Here is a 16,967-nt window from a genome sequence, read left to right as displayed (position 1 = left end):
TGGACTGATGCACTGACTCACCAATGGACTGATGCACTGGCTCAATGGAGAGCTTGGCATTCAGCCAGTCATGTGACATGCACACAGACACAAGCCTGCGTTTTAGTGGCGGGTGGATTAGCAACATCCATCTATTGTCAAGGTATAGATAAAGCCTGAGTTGCTTTATAAAAGCTTGTGTAAATCTAGATGCCAGTATACCATGAGGTTCTGTCCAGGGGTTTCCTGGCTGTCTGGTAAGTGACATGTTAAAGTACTAGATTTATTAGCACGTCTGACAGGAGGACTTCTGTGGTCCCACATATATCCAACGCTGTCGAACTGTGGCAGATGAAAGAACTGCAACAATGTCATGATGTACAAAATATTTAATTTGATTTTAACAATAATAGCAGTTCATTAGTTATATTAAACAAAAATAATATTAAACAAAAGTATTTTTAACAAACAGTATCTGTGCCAACTGAACCGATCTCCACTTCTCAAAACAAGGCGTGCCTCAGATTGGCACATATTACCTACTACCTTCCACCCTGAGCAGTAGACATCCAGGCGCTAACTCAACCGGAGCCCGACTTCCATCCCTTGTGATTCATCACTTCACACTGACGCAGAGAAATTAAATGTCATAGCTTTATGTGGCGATCTACAACACTCTGTACCTACTAGAGAAAATAAATACTTACAGTACCAGGAGGAAGTTAGGATACACTTACCCATTCAATAGGTGTGTCCAAACCTTTGACTGATACTGTATGTCCTGGAGTTCTATGTTTTCCTTTCACCAAACACGATCACACAAGGAATTCATTAAAGCTAGGGACTTGTCAAAGGGAAAACATTTTTCAATGGCCCACGTAAATTACTAAAAAGTATGATCAGAAAACATTTTATGATATTATTTTAGATTAATTAAGAGCATTATTCCTGATGGTGTAAAATAGTCATTTTATCATTGACAGTAAGAAAACCATGCGTAGATCTTTTAATCAATTTTTAAACATAAAAAGTTATAAAAAACATTTATTCAGCAGACACTTGAGATGACAGACATAATGCACTTTGCAGAGAAGGATTTATTAATTGCTTATGAACGCTATCCACCCATTTCCTGTAACCTGTCTCACATAACTGAGCATGTGCCAGAGAACATTGTGGGTCTCCAATCCATCAACAACCTCATTAACTGCCCATCAGATAGGCAATCTACTGGTGACTAATGTAATGAAGGCTTGAATCTCTCCCATACACAACCAAGGAGGATTTAGCCGGGTATGACAGATGCTTTTTTGATGAGTTTGTCATCTTGACGATGGACATGAACACTTCCAAACATCCAGTTCCATTGTGGTCCATCTTCTCTAACCGAGCACGAGAGCCGCGTTGAGACATAACGCTCTCCAAACACTGACGCCAGATACGTTCATCTGGCAACGTCCCCCGAACAACGTTGGAGACCCTCTGTCCATCTCCCCACCCCTGCCACTCTCACCTCGCCCTGAAACCGGAGGGGGGGTGTGCAGAGTAGGGTACCAAAGACTTGAGTCCTGGGCAGCTGGAGGAGCATTGCTACCTGGACGTGTCAGGGAGGAGTCTCTGAAACCAGCGCCCCACTGCCAGGTCCACCCTCAACACCAGGGACACACCGGCCAGCACAGACACACTGCTCACCAGGAACCCTGAGGCCTCGAACATCAACCTGAACGTTCAGAGGAGATATGGTTGAGAAGACAACGCTAGCGGGAGCATCACATGGGACTGGGACACACGCAGCAAGCGTAGGTGCGGTCACGCGTAGTAGGAAGGAAGGACAGAGCATTCAGACGCGGTTGGAGGTGGTGGTGGGGGGGGGGGGATTACTTACTTGGGTGCAAAAACCTTCCACACCATGAGATGTCTCCTGAGAATAGCAGCCGCACAGACTGATGCAAACACCTGAGAAGAGGGGACAGGAGGTCCTGAGACAATGACAGAGGACTGTGTGTGTGCGTTTGTTTTTGTATCTAAGTATATTAAAACCTGAAAAACATTCCTCATGGGGACATTTTTGAGGGCCCCATGAGGCAAAAGTCAATTTCCGGCTCAGGGTTTAGGGTCAAACTTACAATTAATTTTAGAGTTAGAATTGTGGGTTTTTTAAGGTCCAGGCATTGTTGGTTAGGTTTAGGGTTTAGGTTAGGCATTAGAGCTAGGTAAAGTTTCGGAATAAATGTTACTTTATTGAGGTTAAGGTTAGGTTAAGGTTAGGGTAAGAGTTAAGATAAGGGCTAGGGAGCATGCAATTTTGTTTTTCAGGTCCCCATGAGGATATAAAAACAAACGTGTGTGTGTGTGTTTTTTTTTACCTGTGCTCCGGTAATGAACAGGTAGCGTGTGGAGAGCTGAAGAAGGGCAGAGCTGAATTGCCGGGGACTTTCCCTCAATCGCATCTCCATGATGGCATTGTCATCCACTTCCTCCCCGCCCCTTCCTCCTCCCCGTACCCCGCGCACCTCACACACCAGCGGCCAGAAGAGGAGCAAAGGAGAAGCCACTGCGCAGACACACACACACTTCGGTAAAACAGACCTTGATTTTCATGATCACTACCGTAAACAGACACTGAAATATAGAAGAGACATGATTCATATCATAGACAGAAGAGACATGATTCATATCATAGACTGAAGAGACATGATTCATATCATAGACTGAAGAGACATGATTCCTATCATAGACTGAAGAGACATGATTCCTATCATAGACTGAAGAGACATGATTCCTATCCTAGACTGGAGAGACATGATTCCTATCCTAGACTGAAGAGACATGATTCCTATCCTAGACTGAAGAGACATGATTCCTATCCTAGACTGAAGAGACATGATTCCTATCCTAGACTGAAGAGACATGATTCATATCCTAGACAGAAGAGACATGATTCATATCCTAGACTGAAGAGACATGATTCATATCCTAGACTGAAGAGACATGATTCCTATCCTAGACTGAAGAGACATGATTCCTATCCTAGACTGAAGAGACATGATTCATATCATAGACTGAAGAGACATGATTCCTATCCTAGACTGAAGAGACATGATTCCTATCCTAGACTGAAGAGACATGATTCCTATCCTAGACTGAAGAGACATGATTCCTATCCTAGACTGAAGAGACATGATTCCTATCCTAGACTGAAGAGACATGATTCCTATCCTAGACTGAAGAGACATGATTCATATCCTAGACAGAAGAGACATGATTCATATCCTAGACAGAAGAGACATGATTCATATCCTAGACAGAAGAGACATGATTCATATCCTAGACTGAAGAGACATGATTCATATCCTAGACTGAAGAGACATGATTCATATCCTAGACTGAAGAGACATGATTCATATCCTAGACTGAAGAGACATGATTCATATCCTAGACTGGAGAGACATGATTCATATCATAGACTGGAGAGACATGATTCATATCCTAGACAGAAGAGACATGATTCATATCCTAGACTGAAGAGACATGATTCATATCCTAGACTGAAGAGACATGATTCATATCCTAGACTGAAGAGACATGATTCATATCCTAGACTGAAGAGACATGATTCATATCATAGACAGAAGAGACATGATTCATATCCTAGACTGGAGAGACATGATTCATATCCTAGACTGGAGAGACATGATTCATATCCTAGACTGAAGAGACATGATTCATATCATAGACTGGAGAGACATGATTCATATCCTAGACTGAAGAGACATGATTCATATCCTAGACTGAAGAGACATGATTCATATCCTAGACTGAAGAGACATGATTCATATCATAGACTGAAGAGACATGATTCATATCATAGACTGAAGAGACATGATTCATATCATAGACTGAAGAGACATGATTCATATCCTAGACAGGGTGGTTTGAATGTTTAATAACACCAGTTTATAATAGCAACATGGCTCCTGGGGATGGTGGTATATAGCGTTGAATCCAGACAGCTCTCAGTCGTCGTATATTGGCCATGTACCACAAACCACAGGAGCTTTATTGCTATTATAAACTGGTGCATTAATGATGAAGTATCCTTTTTGTCAATCAACCTCCAAAGACGGCAGCATTGTTCCTGCGTGTTGAACGGTTACCTGCGAAGAGGATGTTAGACGAGAAAGTGTTGAGGACGACCAGCGACGCGGGCAGCACAGTGCCCGTGTGCCCACCGGGGAAGCCCACGAAAGCTGCGGCCCACTGAATGGAGGGGAACGTGGGCAGGTGGCCGGTGGCGTGGAAGAACTGGGTGGCAGCCAGAGACCACAGAACCACCGGGGTCCAGGGCACCGTAAAGCCACCTGGCAGACACAGAACCGGCAGCACCTCTCAGTCAGCCGTGAAACAAAGAGAAACAGGCATCTACAGGGTCAGACCACATATCGACACGGTCAGCTTCTTACCAGAGGGCGCCCCCTGCAGGCCGTTTAGGGTGGCAGAAGAGGCGTGAATCTGCAGCATGGCTCCCATCTCCAAGAGGATCAGCAGGAAGGACAGGGACATGCCCTCTGGATGCAGCAGCAACAGGCCCAGCCCCAACAGGCCACACAGCAGGACCAGGGGTGCAGAGTATACCGTACCCAGGCCGTAGGCCTCCACCGCAGGCCTGCCGTCGCCCTCGGGGACACTGGCCGGTTCTCCGTCCTCCAGGGAGCGCCGCATGCGCTGGTACAGCTGCGGGATGAGGTGGTGCAGCTCCGCCTGGGGACTGACGCCCGTGCTGGCCCTGTAGCGGGGCGGCGGGTGCGAGACGGGGCTCCGGACGGGCACCGCCGCCCTGGCCTTGACGAACACGGTGAGCGGGTCCAGCCAGAGCAGGGCCAGCCCGAGGCCCAGCAGAGAGAAGGCGGCCATGGGGAGGGCCCGCTGGCCCACGCTGATCAGCTCCGCCAGGTTCCGGAAGCTATCCTCCGGGGTGGCCGAGACGGCCCAGTGGAGCCCCAGGCAGACCGACAGCAGGGGGACGACCCAGCGGGCGGCGAACACGGCGCAGCCGGGGCTGTTCAGGTTGCCGTAGTGGCGCAGCCAACGCCGCAGCGCGTAGGTCCAGGCGCCCAGAGAGGCCAGAGACAGGACGTAGTGGAGGTTCTTCAGCCGGCTGTCCTGCAGTCGTGACAGGGGGGTGAGAAACAGCGAGGGCTGGCAGGAGCCCTGCTCCTCACGACAGCCGTGGAACCACAGGGAGAGGTAGACACAGCCGGCCAGGACCCCCAGAGAGGCCAGGAAGGTGCCGCTCTCCCTCCTGACGGCGGGGAGGGACAGCCCAGGGGAGGGCAGCAGCCCGGCGGGTTTCAGGGGGTCGTGGACGGGCGGCAGTAGGAGGCCGTCCCAGTTGAGGCGGAAGGGGACGTAGAGGCTCAGGGAGAGGAGCAGGAAGGCGACCACGCGGCCCTCTGCGATCACATAGCTGTCCGACAGCAGGGAGGCGCAGCGCAGGAGGAGCACCAGGAGGGGCGGGTTCAGGAAGAAGTGAGGCAAGGTCAGCCACCAGCGCCTCGGGGAAGGCTCCTCCCCATCGGCCGCGACGGTCCTCCGGACCCGCCAGGCTCTCCAGAGGAAGAGGGCCTCAGAGGAGAGGGCTGCCGCTGTCAGAGCCCAAGGCCCATCCACATTGCCCCGGGCCAACAGCTGGCTCGCAGCCACACACGCCCCCGCCACCGCGGCCGCCACCAGGGGGGCTCTCAGCAGACGACTCTCCCGCGCCAGCGCGGAGGACATCTCGGAGAGGACATAACACAGAACGCAGGCACACGCCAACACAGCTATGCCGGCAGCCATCTTGACCGGATTGAAGCGGGCCCAGGTGGCACGGCAGGTGTCCCGGACTGAGGTCAGGTAGCGCTGAAGGGAGGCCACCAGCTCTGGGGCTGGAGAGAAGCCCTGTTCGACAGTGCTGAGGTACTCATTGGAGAGGCGGGTGAAGTCTGCCTGCAGCCGAGACAGACTCTCAGGGGGGATGTCTTTAGCCATGCTGGAATATGTCTCCAGGAAACGGTTGACCTTCAAAAGACAAAGTGGGTCAGATGAATGATAAAGATGAATAACCAAGCGGTCATGTTTAAAACTGAAATTAAGCGTGCAGTCACGCATGCGAGAAAATAAAATTTAGAAAATCACTGCAGCACACGACGTCGCCCAACCCTAGGCTGACGAGCCTTTCCATTTCAAAAATCTTTCCATTTCACGCCGACACACGAGGACATGAAATGTGTGTGGAACAGGACACATGAAAAGTTCTCTGCGGTTACCTGTTTGGCATTGATCCACAGCGCCTCCGCCTGGCTGAGACCTGCCGCTGCACCTACTGCCCCAGCGTCTGGGGCGAACAGAGGCAGCAGGACCTGCCCCACACTGCTGTAGGGGATGGGGACGCCCAGGAGCAGGGCCAGGGTGGGTACCAGGTCTGTCTGGGGCACCACCTCAGGATCACTCTGCCGGGGGACGAGACCAGACAACGCTCGTTCATTGTGGACCAGAACACTCTTCCTATCACAGGCATTCTGGTAATGAGCAGCTGTTATGCACACCTGGGACGGGGGTTCTGGGAAGAGGGGAGAGGGGCTGTAGAGGAAGATGGCAGCGTCGGTCTCCTTCTGGCTCTCTCCCCCGTGGTCACCGGTATCCGTCATACCGTGGTCCCCCATCACCACTAACAGGGTGTCGTTCTGCAGCCGATCGAGGACAGATCTGCGGGACGAAACGACAGCCGAACAGTCATCAGGACCAACGCAGCACACCGTATTTCAGAAGCCCTTGTACTACCGAGTTACTAAGCTCTTCAAATTGACATCGATGTATTCAAGTCTGCACTTGAACGCAACGGGAGTGCGCTGTAGCCCGAGAACAACATTTTCTTTCTACTGACCTGATGACCTCGTCCATCTGGGTGAGCTTGTCAGCCATGGCTGGGTGGTCAGGACCAAACCTGTGGCCACAGTGATCCACCCCCAGGAAGTGAGCTAGCAGCACATCCCAGTCGTCACCTACCACTGTGGAAGACAGGACATGTGAAGGGGAAGTCCAGGACTGTGCATCAAATGAGTCCGGCTGTCTGACGGCGCTTACTGATGTTGTAGAGGTGCTGCAGAATCCCATTGTCCACGGTGTGCAGATCCTTGACGTTGAACGAGGGGAAGGGCATGGAGCGGTGGAACTTTTTGGGGAAGAGATTTTCCCAGGTGTCATCGCCCATGAAAACCACTCTTTTGCCTACAGGAATAACGGAGTTCAAACTTTCTGTCCCACCTGTGCCTTTTCTGAGTATCGGCTGAGCTTTTTTAACTTACTGGCTGGCAAAATTAACCAGACTTCATGCAATGCCACTCACCTACTTCTCCCAGCTGGTGAACTAAGTTGTCCTCCAGGATGGCGCTGGAGGCAAAGTTATTGCCCACATCAATAAAGGTTGGAAGGGAGCCAGTGGTGAAACCCTTGATTCTCTGCATGGTGGTGGTTGGGGGGTCGGCACGGAACGGGTACAGGCGTGCATGGGAGGGCTTTGATGAGGTAATTTCCTCTAGCACGGGCAGCTTGTTCTCGAATGGGCGGGGCTCTTTGTTTGCACGGTCAAAACGGGCAAAGTCAATCTTCAGAGCATCTATGATGAGAACCACAGCCCTGCGAAAGCGTGGCTGTGCTTGGCAGAAGTCCACCTGCTGGCCCCCTGGCAGCAAAACATCCCCACAGGTGCTGGTCCGGTTGACCTCAAGCCTCACCAGCAGAAAGCCGCCCACAAACAGGAAGATGCCCACGTAGAACAAGGCACACAGCCACAGGAGCAGGGCTAGGATGGGGAGTTTCTTCATCCTGGGGACACATTGTATTAGAATATGTGGGCCAAATACATTTCAGTGTAAAAACAATTGGCAGGATGTAGCTCGAATCTTGATCGTTCAATAAAAATCTCATCAGCCAACTGATGATTACAGTTATTGCGTTAGCGCCAGCACTTGTAATGTAAAGTTAAAACTTAATTAAGGCTTTTAAACATGAAGGTTCATCTCTACGACACATGCAAAACAGTTCTTGAAACAAGGCACTCATCTTTAAAATCAAAAAATGTTTTAACAGAACTAAAGAGGATACAATTACTGCAGCAGATTTGCATAGATCCATATGTTTGTGTGCCTCCAGCTGAGGAACTACACTACCTTTCCAGTTAGCTAAGTATGTGAACACCTTCCACATCGGTGTCTGAAGCATGTGAACACCTTCCACATCGGTGTCTGAAGCATGTGAACACCTTCCACATCGGTGTCTGAAGCATGTGAACACCTTCCACATCGGTGTCTGAAGCATGTGAACACCTTCCACATCGGTGTCTGAAGCATGTGAACACCTTCCACATCGGTGTCTGAAGCATGTGAACACCTTCCACATCGGTGTCTGAAGCATGTGAACACCTTCCACATCGGTGTCTGAAGCATGTGAACACCTTCCACATCGGTGTCTGAAGCATGTGAACACCTTCCACATCGGTGTCTGAAGCATGTGAACACCTTCCACATCGGTGTCTGAAGCATGTGAACACCTTCCACATCGGTGTCTGAAGCATGTGAACACCTTCCACATCGGTGTCTGAAGCATGTGAACACCTTCCACATCGGTGTCTGAAGCATGTTAGGCACCGAGGATGCTTGTGTATCCTACCATAGACAAGACTTGAAATCTGCTATACCAATTTCTGAACTTTCACTTAAATATTGCACATATAGTTTTGGAAATTCAAAGACCAAGTGCGTTAGTCAATCAATGAGCTGATGCTAAGTGATTGGCTAGATTTTGAATCCAAATCCTGCGACTGGCCAGGAATAGTATAACCTATCCCTGGACTAAACTCATTCTCCTCGCATGCCAGGTGGCCTTGTAGGCGCCATCACCCTCTGACAACAGTTTTTTTTAATCAGAAAGGGAGTGTGGATGAACCCTCAAGCCCACCACGCCATCGACTTTGCCTCAGAAAAATGCAGTTGACATTCGATATCACCGCTTAGTTATAAACGAAAACGACACAGAACTTACTAAACAAAATATGGCCATTCAGCATCATAGATTTGGGTGAGAAAGTACTATACTTACTGATGTCTTTTTCAGAAGACTTGATTAGAATATCTAAGCTGTATTAGCTAGCTTGTTAAACAGTAACTAACGTTAGGCATAACATGTTTTAAATTACCAACCCCACTAGTACAGTCGTTGACCAGCTAACCTTAGGGCTAGCTAGCCAAGCTATGTTTGTGGTATTAAAAGGCTAGCGCTACTGACCTTGTAAATCTCCGTTTTGTCCTCCCTCAGTCAGGGGCAGTCGATAAAGACTATACACACAGCAAGACAGGTACCTCAGGTATACACACTGCGATAATACTCCCCCTTTGCTACCTTCATTGGAACTCAGCTATTCATTCAATTGCCAGCGCCTAGCACAGCAGAATCGCAATAGCGCATGTCCCATAGAGATGGAAAGAAGTTTCTTATCTGAGAAATCGGAGTACATCTGTATCATCGTAGCGTGAAGAGGATTTAATGTTAAACCCAAATGGTGCAACCTAGCCAGATTCGATCAGCGTTTATTCAGATGACTTGCAAAACTGTTGGTGTATCACAATTTAAATAGAAAAATAATATCATGACCCGGCATTTGTCAGACCACACCTGGGTAATGACCAAAACTACTGGAACAAGTTGTATGACAGATGACTCACTGATGGAGTTGTCTGGCTGGCATGTTTGCTGGCAAACTGAAATAAGCCTTTGAAGAGTAGAAACTCATAAACCCGTAGAGTATGGAGGCTGTAGCATTATGGTTTGAGGCTGCTTTGCTGTCAACTTGCCATCATTGATTCAACCAAATTCCGTAGAGAATTCTTGAGGACAATGTGAGGCCATCTGTCAAAAAGTTGAAGCTCATTCAAACATGGATCTTGCAACAGGACAATGATCAAAAACAGAAAAGCAAAGCTACAACAGAAGAGCTCAAAAAGAAAAAGTAAAAGCCCAGATCTTAATCATATCAAAATGCTATTGGGGAAAGAAAGAATGCCCTTGAACATAATACAGTTGAAGCAGTACTGTTAAGAGGTGGCAACAGGTCAATAACATGATTGGGAATTACAAGAACATTCCAGAGAGGATGGGTCTGTCAGACGTGAGGATCGGGAGGATTTCACCACTCTGTGAAAGACTGCGCAGGCAAATAGTGCTATAATTTAAGAATAAAGTTTCTCAAATTAAAATTGCAGAGTTCCGAGATCTCATCATCTATGGTACATATTATCATTAAAAGATTCAGAGAATGTAGATAAATCTCTGTACGCAAGGGACAGCACTGCCTTAAAAACAGCCACAATTCTGTAGTGGAAATCCTTGCATTGGCTCATGAACACTTCAGAAAACAACTGTCTGTGAACCATAATAAGAAACCATAATAAACAAGATCCAGAAATGCTACCGCCTTCTCTGGGCCTGAGCTCGTTTAAGATGGACCAAGGCACAGTGGAAAACTGTCCTGTGGTCTGACAAATGAACATTTGAAATTATTTTGGGAATCATGGATGCCGCATCCTCTGCCGCATCCACTATAGAGGAGTGGGATCATTCAGCTTCCTATCAGCACACAGTTCAAAAGCCAGCATCCGTGATGGTATGGGGGTGCATTAGTGTACATGGTATGGGTGACTTGCACATCTGTGAAGGCATTATTAATGCTGAACAATATATACATGTTTTGGAGCAACATATGTTTTCATCCAGACAACATATTTTTCAGGGAAGTCCTTACTTATTTCTGCAAGACCAAACCACATTCTGCACATAATACAACAGCATGACTCCGTAGTAAAAGAGTCTGGGTACTAAACTGGCCTGCCTGCAGTCCAGACTTGTCACCCAATGAAAACATTTGATACACTATGAAACGAGAAATATGACAAAGAAGATTCCGAACTGTTGAGCAATTGCAATCCTATATCAATCAAGAATGGAAAAACATTTCACTTTCAAAACTACCGCAATTGGTCTCCTCAGTTCCCAAACGCTTACAGAGTGTTGTTAAAAGAAGAGGTGTTGCAACATAGTGGTAAACATGCCCTTGTCCCAACTTTTGTTTCAACATATGAATTGTTGTCTTTGTACTATTTGCAATTAAAAATGGGGATAAAGGATTTGCACATCATTGCATTCTGTTTTTATTTGCATTTTACAATGCATCCCAACTTTTTTGGAAACAGGGTTGTATATTACTATGAATCCCAAACCAGCCCCTTCACCCTTAAAACTCCACATTATTGTTTAGTCTCGCAATATCAGACAACATTTCACCTAAGGTATGTCTTATTATATGAGATGCATTTGTTTAAGCCTGATTTCTAGACATATAACGTAGAATACATGTCAATTAAATAGTTTATTGTACTCAGTTTATGTATTTTTAGAAATGTATGATATTTCCTAAAAAAATAAAATATTACACAAGTGTGTTCTGAAGATAATGGGTCCATTGATACCATCGACAATCTTTTAAATTGCACGTCTCAAATGAACCAATCCTTTCTCCGCTCCACCCTTGTTTCTAGGATGGGCATGGTAGATTGGAATTCAAGGACGTCTAACCATCTCTATGGCATGTTCCCACACGGTCACCTCTCACTGTTACTCCACTTCCTGTCTATGCCGGCAGTATGCCAGTCTATGCTGACCGATTCTGACATGCGCACTGAAAAGGAGTGCATATGGAAAATACTGGAATATCGGACTCAGGTTGTTTTAAAGGCCACATAATTATATTAAAAATATCATAATATGTTAACGTAACGTTTTTAGCAATATTTTCTGTATATATAATTTCAACGTATATTTATGGCAGTAATTTACTTATTACCGTTTCACCTGGAACGTTCCGTTTCCACAAAAAGGGGGACACTTTTGATCAATGCTCTCCAAGTTGATGTAATTTCTGTTTCCTAGCTCGGCAAGGGTCACACATGAGAGCATAATTCATACGTTTTTCCACTTAGCTAAAACACATAGCTACTCATTGGTGTCTATATTAGAATAAGAAAATGCTCCGAACATTTTGCCGGACCAGCGGTGTCCTTTTAAAGGTAAGAGGTATGCTTAAACAAGCTGAAGATAATGGGGTCGTTTAGCTGGCTATCTAAATACTGTGCTCGCTACGTTTTCAACCATCTCATGTCATGCTGTATTTAATACATTGCATTTCATGATGCTACTCTCTAACTTTCAGATGCAACACTGTGTAATGTACTCTCTGGTAATGGTTGTTTTTGTTGCATCCCTTCAGCATTCCCAGAGGTCAGTGCCCACAGTGCCAGCGTTGTGGGCGACACAAGCCCAGCACCGATGGGCATCCAGTTTGCCCATGAACACGGTGGTTTTGTTTGTGCCACAACAAGAATCCTGGGTTGTGGAAAGGATGGGTCGCTTCCATCGCATCCTTGAGCCGGTAATTTATCTATTCATTTCCAATTGGCCTGTGATCATCACATTATAACCCCTGAATGCACGAAACACATTTTGCTAATATGTCTATCCCTCTTCTGGATGTTATGCAGGGCTTGAATTTTTTAATTCCAATCCTGGACAAAATTCGTTATGTGCAAAGTCTTAAAGAGATTGTTATTGATGTTCCAGAGCAGTCTGCAGTCTCTTTAGGCAAGTCATTTTACTGTCACTCATTTACACCGTAAACCAGTCCTCATCCTTTTCAGCCACTCAGTCCTAGTCTCTGAATTAAAAGATTTCTGATTACGTCTGCAGATAATGTCACACTGCAGATTGATGGAGTCCTCTATCTTAGGATATTGGATCCTTTTAAGGTAAGTTGGTGAAAACAATGTTATGATTTTTCTATGGAAAGTTGTTGCTTTGCTTATAGATATCGATAACAAGCTGTCCTTCCTATAAGGCCAGCTATGGAGTTGAGGACCCAGAGTACGCTGTCACCCAGCTTGCCCAGACCACGATGCGCTCGGAGCTGGGAAAGCTGACTCTTGACAAAGTATTCAGGGTAAGACTGTTCTATTTTCCCCAATTATTTAAATATGATTAAAAAATAAATAAAAAATTTACCTTTCCTTATTGTTTTACCGTAGGAAAGAGAGACCCTGAACACCAACATAGTCCATTCCATCAATCAGGCGTCTGATGACTGGGGGATTCGTTGCCTTCGATACGAGATCAAGGACATACACGTTCCCCCTCGTGTCAAAGAGTCCATGCAGATGCAGGTGGGCTGGCCCTGCCGCTAGACCAGTACATGAGACGTTTTCTTTCAAGAATAAATAAAATCACAGTTTAATTACATTTACCAGTGACAGCTGGCATAGGATGCGCATTCTTTCAGAACTGTGTAATGGTTACAAATACCGTGCAAAGCAGAGCATGTTTTTAGTGAGGACTGGCACAGTCATTGTCTTAATACAAATCTCATGCACTTCTCCTGTGCAATGCCAGCAAATGGACTGTTACTGTTTAGGTGGTTGTTCTTTCCATTCCATTTCAGTCCGGTGCTACCACCGGACTGAAAGACGCGAGTGATACATCGCCCATGATTCTGACTGCCTTTCATTTTGTAGGTGGAGGCAGAGCGGAAAAAGAGAGCCACTGTGCTGGAGTCTGAAGGGCACAAGGAAGCAGCCATAAACGTTGCTGAGGGTCGCAAGCAAGCTCAGATCCTGGCGTCAGAAGGAGAGAAAACAGAACAGATTAACAAAGCAGCTGGTAGGTTAATGCACGTCTACATGACTTAAGAACTTTGTTTTCCTGATGATGATGTTGTGAAACGGATGCTAACAAAGCAGGCCCTGGACATAAGCCAGTTCACGTTGGTTTTATCTGACCTGTTGTTGAATGCTGGGTTGATTTCTTTAGATGTGTTTCTGCTAAATTACCATAGTGTTTCTGTAGTTTCAATGCAGCTTAAAATACTTCACACCCCCTAGGCAAAGATTCCAGTGTTTTTAAGATTTCCACTGAATTACTTGAATCGTCTCCTAGGTGAGGCCAATGCTGTGTTAGCCAAAGCAGAGGCCAAGGCTAAGGCAATCCGTCTGCTGTCAGAAGCTCTAGCTGAACAGGTAAAGTAACTGCCGGCATTGTGGTGTACGTGTAAGTTTGGTTTGGGGATGTACCCTAGACCTCAGGTTTTAATTGTTCTAAATCCATCATGAAGCAGCCCAAAAATCAGTTTGTTACAAACTGTTGGTTGTGTTTTCACTCATTTTATTTACCCCCTCTAAAAATAACTAATCTTTTTTGTTTACAATATTTTAAATCATTTTCATTAATTATTCAGGATTGTAACAGTGAGGGAAGATGGAGAATATGGTATCTGACATTTGACTGAAATGTTGCCAAAACAAATCCCTGAGCCAGCAAAGTGAAAGATATGCTGTTCTATAGATGACCAAGGCAGTTAACTCTAATTGATCCCAGATCATTGCTGTAAATTTGAATGTGTTTTCAGTCAACTTACCTGGTAAAGTTAGGTACAATTAAATAATTCACTCACACAGGGCAGCTCAGAGAAGGTAGGTTGCATATCCATCTCAGAGCATCGATAACAGGAATGGATAATGAATTTATCTGTGCCGCAAATTCTACTGCTTCATATTGATGTTCATTGCTTGTAGACTAATCAATGCTCAAGAGTATTTTCAAACTAAACTGTTTTACTCATGTATAGTATCGGCGTTCATATATATAGATGTATATCGAATAGCGCTTCTCAGGAGAGATGCCCATTGCTGTTGTTGATGTATTATGTCTGGAAGGTACAGGGAACTAACTATGACTGTTTTTTGGACAGAATGGAAATGCGGCAGCCTCTCTCAGTGTGGCAGAGCAGTACGTCTCCGCCTTTGCCAATCTGGCCAAAGAGTCCAACACCATCCTGCTGCCCTCCAACTCTGGCGACATCAGTGGCATGGTCACACAGGTCTGTGTCTGTTGTCTTAACTGTTCAGCCCACCCTCCTCGTCTCTCTCCTCCTTGCCGTAACCGTCTCTTTCCTCTTCCTTTAGGCTATGACTATTTACGGCAGCCTGGCCAAACAAAGCTCAAAGAAGGTAGAGTCGGTGTCCTCTGTGAATCCAGAGTGGGCGGTTCAGAAGGAGGAGCCTGCACAACCAACCCAGCAGTGATGGACGTCAACAGAGCTGTGTTTTAGCAAAGTTAAACACAGAACAGGAGGCAGGGCCAGACAACCATCAGGCACTGGGGCATTGTTGCCTGGTCAGCGTCACCACACTCTGGCCAATAGGACACACTAAACCGCTGAATATGGGAGGACGTTGAAAGAAGACTTTGGGTGGGGTTTATGACCTGGAAACATCGATTTAATTTGGGGTGGATTCATGTCAATTTTTCTTTACGTGTTATTGTACATGCACATGTCCCTGTTACTGATGCATGAGCTGATGTATTGATGATCTCTTTGAGCCAATGGTCAAAACACTGCAGTGTTGCTGTTGACCTATGGTAAATGAGTAACCTTGTTTAGAATATTCTAAATGATGTCCCTCATGTGCTTGATTTGATAAGATGGGACCTGTTTAAGTGATGTTTGGATGATTCTCCTGTCTTTTTTTATATTTTACTTTGTCCAAATCCCAAGTCTGCCTTTCGGCCCTACACCATATCCACTTGTGGAGATCTGATGACATTGTAAGCGATACCATAATGGCGCCCTCTTGCCCTCCAGGCTTGGGTAAAGTTTTACCATGTTATATATGCCAGTCTAATGATCTCATATCTCCATAAGTGTGTTGTGTCTAGGGAGGTGAGTTGGGATTGGGCCAAAGTCTTTTACTTCATCTAATTGAGTGCTTTTGCCTTGACATTCAGAGCCTTCTGGGTTGCAAGTAAACAGTGGAGGGATGATGATTGGATATGAAGCAAGGCAGGGATGCTGTCTCCCCGTAATAGTTTACATTTTGGGCAATTCTGTAAATGATTTCAGTGAAACATGTCTTTTGTTTCGTTTTTGGTGTGAGAGGGTGGGCATTGGTGGGTTTAAATTGTCTGCAAAATCAAGTTAAAAGTAACCACTCAGTGAAAATCTCCCATTTTAAAGTATATGTTATACACAAATAATGGCTTTTGTGGCTTGTCCTATTCTCATTGTTGTGGTCAAAACATACATTTGAGAACAAACATCAGCCATATACTTGTATTGCTAACACACCATTTGTACACCTTTCAGAGGTCAAAGCTCTCCCATTATATTCCTACATTGAGAAGCTGCTTCTTAACATAATTAAAGATTTTTGGAAGTAACTATTTTATTAATTTGTAAATTATACTACATGGAAATCTGGAAACAATGTGCAGTTACCTGAAGTTACCAAAATAACTCAAAATGCATTTTGGAATATTGGAATGTTTTATTTCCATTTGATAGACATAATAGTCAATTAATTAGTACATCAAATCTTGGATTGGTGAATTATTTTAAATTGTTAGTTTCAATGTATTTTTTCCCCGCTGTCTCTGCTATGTTTCTCCTATGCTACCATTGAGGGGTTTTCATATTTTATAGAAAATGATTTCCAGAACAGTATGCACGTTACATGTTTATACCTCAGGGAGGTGGTGTTGAGTTATATATGAATATGTGGTCTGCTAGTCCCAACAATGCTGAAAACCATGACTGTTGTTTGTAGGCCAATAAAACATCAATCCATTGTTTAGTTTTCTGTTTAACAGCCTTTACACACTTTCCCTCAAGCTACTGCTAGCTAAATATCTATGGAAGCGATGAGGTTGACAAGATATGCCAAATATCTAAAATAACTGTTAAGAGCCATTGGCCAGGCATCAGATTTGTATCTGATATCAAACAACATATGGATGTTGTTTAAATGTCTTGAAATATCAGATTCTCTGTGCTAAGAGAAAAAGGCCAAAAATGT

General features: G+C 45.4%; 2 protein-coding genes across 3 annotated transcripts; one reads left to right on the top strand and one right to left on the bottom strand.

Moving 5' to 3' along the window:
• Positions 1-1,006: 1,006 nt before the first annotated feature.
• On the bottom strand, positions 1,007-9,477 carry pigo (phosphatidylinositol glycan anchor biosynthesis, class O). Of its 2 annotated transcripts, XM_010877695.3 has the most exons (11): positions 9,304-9,477; positions 7,367-7,845; positions 7,105-7,248; positions 6,905-7,028; positions 6,567-6,726; positions 6,288-6,470; positions 4,443-6,039; positions 4,137-4,340; positions 2,346-2,533; positions 1,865-1,935; positions 1,007-1,699 (listed from the first exon to the last, which is right to left on the bottom strand). In XM_010877695.3, exons 2-11 carry the CDS (start codon positions 7,842-7,844, stop codon positions 1,570-1,572), a joined length of 3,279 nt encoding a protein of 1,092 aa, XP_010875997.2. In that variant the 5' UTR covers position 7,845; positions 9,304-9,477; the 3' UTR covers positions 1,007-1,569. The 2 variants fall into 2 exon arrangements, with proteins under 2 accessions (XP_010875997.2, XP_010875998.2); XM_010877696.3 differs by lacking the exon at positions 1,865-1,935.
• Positions 9,478-11,753: 2,276 nt separating this feature from the next.
• stoml2 (stomatin (EPB72)-like 2) lies at positions 11,754-16,739 on the top strand. Its single transcript, XM_010877699.4, has 10 exons — positions 11,754-12,137; positions 12,338-12,499; positions 12,609-12,708; positions 12,814-12,872; positions 12,962-13,063; positions 13,149-13,283; positions 13,632-13,776; positions 14,053-14,132; positions 14,864-14,992; positions 15,078-16,739. Exons 1-10 carry the CDS (start codon positions 12,096-12,098, stop codon positions 15,195-15,197), a joined length of 1,074 nt encoding a protein of 357 aa, XP_010876001.1. The 5' UTR covers positions 11,754-12,095; the 3' UTR covers positions 15,198-16,739.
• Positions 16,740-16,967: the final 228 nt, after the last annotated feature.

This window comes from Esox lucius, chromosome 14, assembly GCF_011004845.1.
Source record: "Esox lucius isolate fEsoLuc1 chromosome 14, fEsoLuc1.pri, whole genome shotgun sequence".
Classification (NCBI taxonomy): domain Eukaryota; kingdom Metazoa; phylum Chordata; class Actinopteri; order Esociformes; family Esocidae; genus Esox; species Esox lucius.
The sequence above is the reverse complement of the archived record's forward strand: the minus strand, read 5'-3'. Positions and strand labels throughout refer to the sequence as shown.

What these genes read in the sequence shown, in the direction of transcription:
- stoml2 (XM_010877699.4), top strand. Translation starts at nt 12,096, where the DNA reads ATGCTCCGAACATTTTGCCGGACCAGCGGTGTCCTTTTAAAG. An exon ending in TCCATCGCATCCTTGAGCCG is followed by an intron (nt 12,500 to 12,608) that starts GTAATTTATCTA and finishes GATGTTATGCAG; the next exon opens with GGCTTGAATTTTTTAATTCC. An exon ending in TCAGTGGCATGGTCACACAG is followed by an intron (nt 14,993 to 15,077) that starts GTCTGTGTCTGT and finishes CTCTTCCTTTAG; the next exon opens with GCTATGACTATTTACGGCAG.
- pigo (XM_010877695.3), bottom strand. Translation starts at nt 7,844, where the DNA reads ATGAAGAAACTCCCCATCCTAGCCCTGCTCCTGTGGCTGTGTGCCTTG. An exon ending in TCACCAGCTGGGAGAAGTAG is followed by an intron (nt 7,249 to 7,366) that starts GTGAGTGGCATT and finishes TTATTCCTGTAG; the next exon opens with GCAAAAGAGTGGTTTTCATG. An exon ending in TCCCAGAACCCCCGTCCCAG is followed by an intron (nt 6,471 to 6,566) that starts GTGTGCATAACA and finishes GTCCCCCGGCAG; the next exon opens with AGTGATCCTGAGGTGGTGCC.